The 4,013-nt window shown below is 41.0% G+C and overlaps 1 protein-coding gene across 1 annotated transcript; it reads left to right on the plus strand.

Moving 5' to 3' along the window:
- On the plus strand, positions 1 to 4,013 carry LOC120471332 (uncharacterized). The gene is made up of 2 exons (XM_039661137.2): positions 1 to 980; positions 2,770 to 4,013. Exons 1-2 carry the CDS (start codon positions 333 to 335, stop codon positions 3,052 to 3,054), a joined length of 933 nt encoding a protein of 310 aa, XP_039517071.2. The 5' UTR covers positions 1 to 332; the 3' UTR covers positions 3,055 to 4,013.

Here is a 4,013-nt window from a genome sequence, read left to right on the forward strand (position 1 = left end):
TTATGTATTTTATTTTAGTTGTATTTAGCAATAATAACCCTGGCACGCAGGTCATGGATGCGTGTATAAATACGCATGAGTGTATTTAGAAGAGGGTTTAATGACTTTGCAGTGATTCCATTGCTTATCTGCATTAAGGGCTTCAGTTCAGCTGTAGTGACAATAACAGCTGCTCATGCAAACGTCACTCTTCACATTTACACTCATCTACACACATTCAGACCTCACAACGGGACATAAAGTGAACAAACGCTCGCAGCATGACTGACACTGCTGGTCGGGGATAAACTTTGATTCAAATTGAATGAAATTATCCGACATCGATCAGAAAGATGTTTTTCTTGAGGCAAAACATCTCAAAGCAACAGCATGCGAGCAGCGAAGTCGCACCAAGGACCGTTGCACGAAAGTGCACCTCCGAGGATTCAAAGAGGCCGTTGCGTCGGAAGACGAGTTGCGTTGAAAATCTATCTTCTGTCGATCGGATTCGCAAACATGCAGTCAGACATTTGGGCTACAGCACGCTCAGCCTGGCCATGCGAGGTCTGGACGAGATGCCCGAAGAACTGTGGGAACTCCAAGAGCTCCAGAAGCTCAACCTCTCCTTAAACACGCTGACGCTTATGCCGTCGGGCCTTGGGAATCTGGAGAACCTGGTGGTCCTCAATCTGTGGGGGAACGAGTTAGTGGAGCTCCCGCCTGAGATCGGACGGCTCAGGAATCTACGAGTGCTTTTCGCGCACAGGAACCGCTTACACGACGTCCCAGAGGAGCTCGGAGACTGCTCCAACCTCGAGGTCTTGAGTCTGGCCAACAACCAGATCAGCACGCTTCCCAACAGCCTGTCCAACATGCGCAAACTCGCCAAGCTCAACCTCAGCCACAACCGCATCCAGCTCATCCCGGCCTGCGTCTACAGCATGAAGAGCCTCGTCTTCCTACATCTGGCCAACAACCAGCTGGAGAACCTTGCAGATAAGGTTAACACATTTCTGTTGATTATTGTAATGCCTACACTGCAAAAAATGCTTTTTTACTCAGTATTTTTGTCTTGTTTCCAGTCCAAATGTCTAATAACTCTTAAATCAAGATGGATTTGCAAAAGTAGGAAAATGCCATTAGATATTATGTCTGCCAATGGGGTAAGAAACATAATGTTAATTCAAACAGAAACAAGATTATTTTTTCTTTCCCCGTTGGCAGATCATGTGACTCACTTTATTTAGATTTCCCCCCAGAAAACAAGACTTAAAGGGTTAGTTCACCCAAAAATGAAAATTCTGTCAGTATTTACTCTCCCTCATGTTGTCCCAACCCCGTAAGACCTTCGTTCATCTTCGCAACACAAATTAAGATATTTAAGATATTAAGATCACTCCTCTTCTTGAGGGAATGACTCTTGCTGGCATCTAAAAGTCATTAAAGACATCGTTAAAATAGTCCAAGTGACTACAGCGGCTCAATCTTAACTTTATCAAACGACGAGAACACTTTTTGTGTGCTAAAAAACAATAAAAATAACGACTTTATTTCAACTATTGGTTTATTTCTCCCTCTGCGCGAGTCAGGTTACTAGTTTAATAGCGTAAGCTTCTGTTATTGTACGTCACACGCATCACACACATGACCAGCGTCGGCCAATAGTGAGCCTTCGTGTGACGTAGCTCTACGCAATCACACTACGCTAACTGACTACAGGCTCATGGAGAAGGAAGTGAATAGTTGAAATAAAGTCGTTATTTTTGTTTGTTTTTGCGCACAAAAGTGTTCTCGTCGTTTGATAAAGTTAAGATTGAGCCCCTGTAGTCACTTGGACTATTTTAACGATGTCTTTAATGACTTTTCGATGCCAGCAAGAGTCATTCCCTCAAGAAGCCTATGGACTAGTATGCAGGAGCGATCTTAATATCTTAAATATCTTAATTTGTGTTGCGAAGATGAACGAAGGTCTTACGGGGTTGAACAACATGAGGGTGAGTAAATACTGACAGAATTTTAATTTTTGGGTGAACTAACCCTTTAATGTCTAATGGCATTTTGCCCAACTAGTAAATGCTTCTTGATTAAAGAATTTTTTGATATTTTGGACTGGAAACAAGACAAAATACCAAGTAAGAAAATCTTTTTGCAGTGTTGTTAGCTGGAGTGTCAAAAGCTACCTTAAACAAATTGCAGGTAAAGTGCAAATCGCGACTGCTAGAACTATATATGAGATCACATTACGCACATTTTGGGGGCTTTGCATTTTCTCCCATTTTATAACAAAATAAATAACATTTTGGTTACTTGAAATACAAAATAAACTGATGCTTTCTTACAAAATCCTTGCAAACGTATCATAATTCTATGACTTTAAAATATGGCGTTACATGGGTTGGCGTCTCAATACTTGACCGAACGTTTAATTCCATATAGTCCAACTCGTGACCGCCATCATCTGAAACTGGTCTCGTTCCTTTAACTCGCTTACCATTGATGGGAGATTTCTTAAATAGCTCTTTACCAATCGAGATAAGGCAATCAAAATCTCTTAGCGTTTTTAAATCTTACCTTAACACTCATTTTTTAGGGTGGCTTTTAATTGAATATTTGTATACATTTTTTACTGTCCATTATTTGATATGGTGTATTTTGTTGCTTTAATGTTATATTGTTGTGGATTATTGGATATGGTGTTGTTGTTGTTTTATTTGTTTCTAAATCGATTTGAGATATACAGTTAAATGCGCTATAGAAAATAAAGGTTATTGTTGTTCTGATGATTATAAGATCCAGGAGCTGGTGAACCTCAAGATCCTGATCGTGGAGCAGAACTCGCTTCACACGCTTCCCCGGACGCTGTGCCGTCTGACGGGCCTGGAGCTCCTCAACGTGGACTTCAACGATCTGCAAAGCGTTCCTGATGAGATGTTCATGCTGAGGCGTCTGGAGAAGCTCGCTTGCCATCCTCTGGATAAAGGCCTGCATATCGTCCACAATCCACTGCTCAAGCCTATTAAAGAGGTTCTGCAAGGAGGTCTGAAAGCCCTTTATAGCTACCTCAAACCTACATGAAGATAAATGCTGACGTTGGGGGATTACTAGGTTATGTTTTGCACAAAACAAAATAATTTTTCAATTTTTCTGCAGTGATTTTCTTCCTTAGTTTCTCAGTGCAAATATCTAAACAAGTTTAATTTAAAGGGAAGACAAGATTCTTTTTATTGGCAGATATTGGTACCAGTAAAGAGGTTCTGCAAGGAGGTCTGAATAGCTTCCTCAAACCTGCATGAAGATAAATGGTAAAATTGGGGGATTACTAGATTATGTTTTGCCCATTTTTTCAGTGCAAAAATCGAAATATGCTTCATTTAAAGATTATTCAAACCGATCTCATGGCAAAAGTGCTCACCTATTGTGTTCATTACTGTTTTCTTTTTTCACTTTGGAGTCTAGAGAAGCCCATAGAGCCGTGAAATTTGGCACAATGGTAGATTACAGTCTGAGCATTAAACACACCAATTTTGGAGTCTCTAAATCAATCTCTCTAGCGCCACCATCTGTTCAAAGCTGCATTCATGTTTATGCTAATAACTTTTGAACCATCAGGGCTAGTAACACAATTCTTTCCTCTTCTTATTTTGTGCCTCAAGAAGATTCAATTAAATCATATGACTTAATTTTCTGTCATGAAAAGTGTCAACAGAAAAACCTGAAATTCATGTAAATTGGCGAACCATTTTTGAAAAACTCATTAACGAATTCTACAAGGAGCATGCCATAGTGGACGTTAGGCTATGGGTGCTTCTCAATATCCCTCCTCGTCTCCTCGCTCCTCCGTCCTCCCTCCTATGACCCGGAAACCGATCGAGCTCAGCCATCTTGAAGGACATCTCAATTCTCTAATTGCACCGTGAGGAGTCGAGGATCGAGGAGATAGGAGGCTTCCTGAGGAGTCATAAGCGAGGATACACAGGTGCATCCTACGCGGAACTGTTATGTTGACTAAACGTGACGCACGTGTCAATTCTCCT

Source organism: Pimephales promelas, chromosome 5 (assembly GCF_988280905.1).
Source record: "Pimephales promelas chromosome 5, fPimPro1.hap1.1, whole genome shotgun sequence".
Lineage (NCBI taxonomy): Eukaryota > Metazoa > Chordata > Actinopteri > Cypriniformes > Leuciscidae > Pimephales > Pimephales promelas.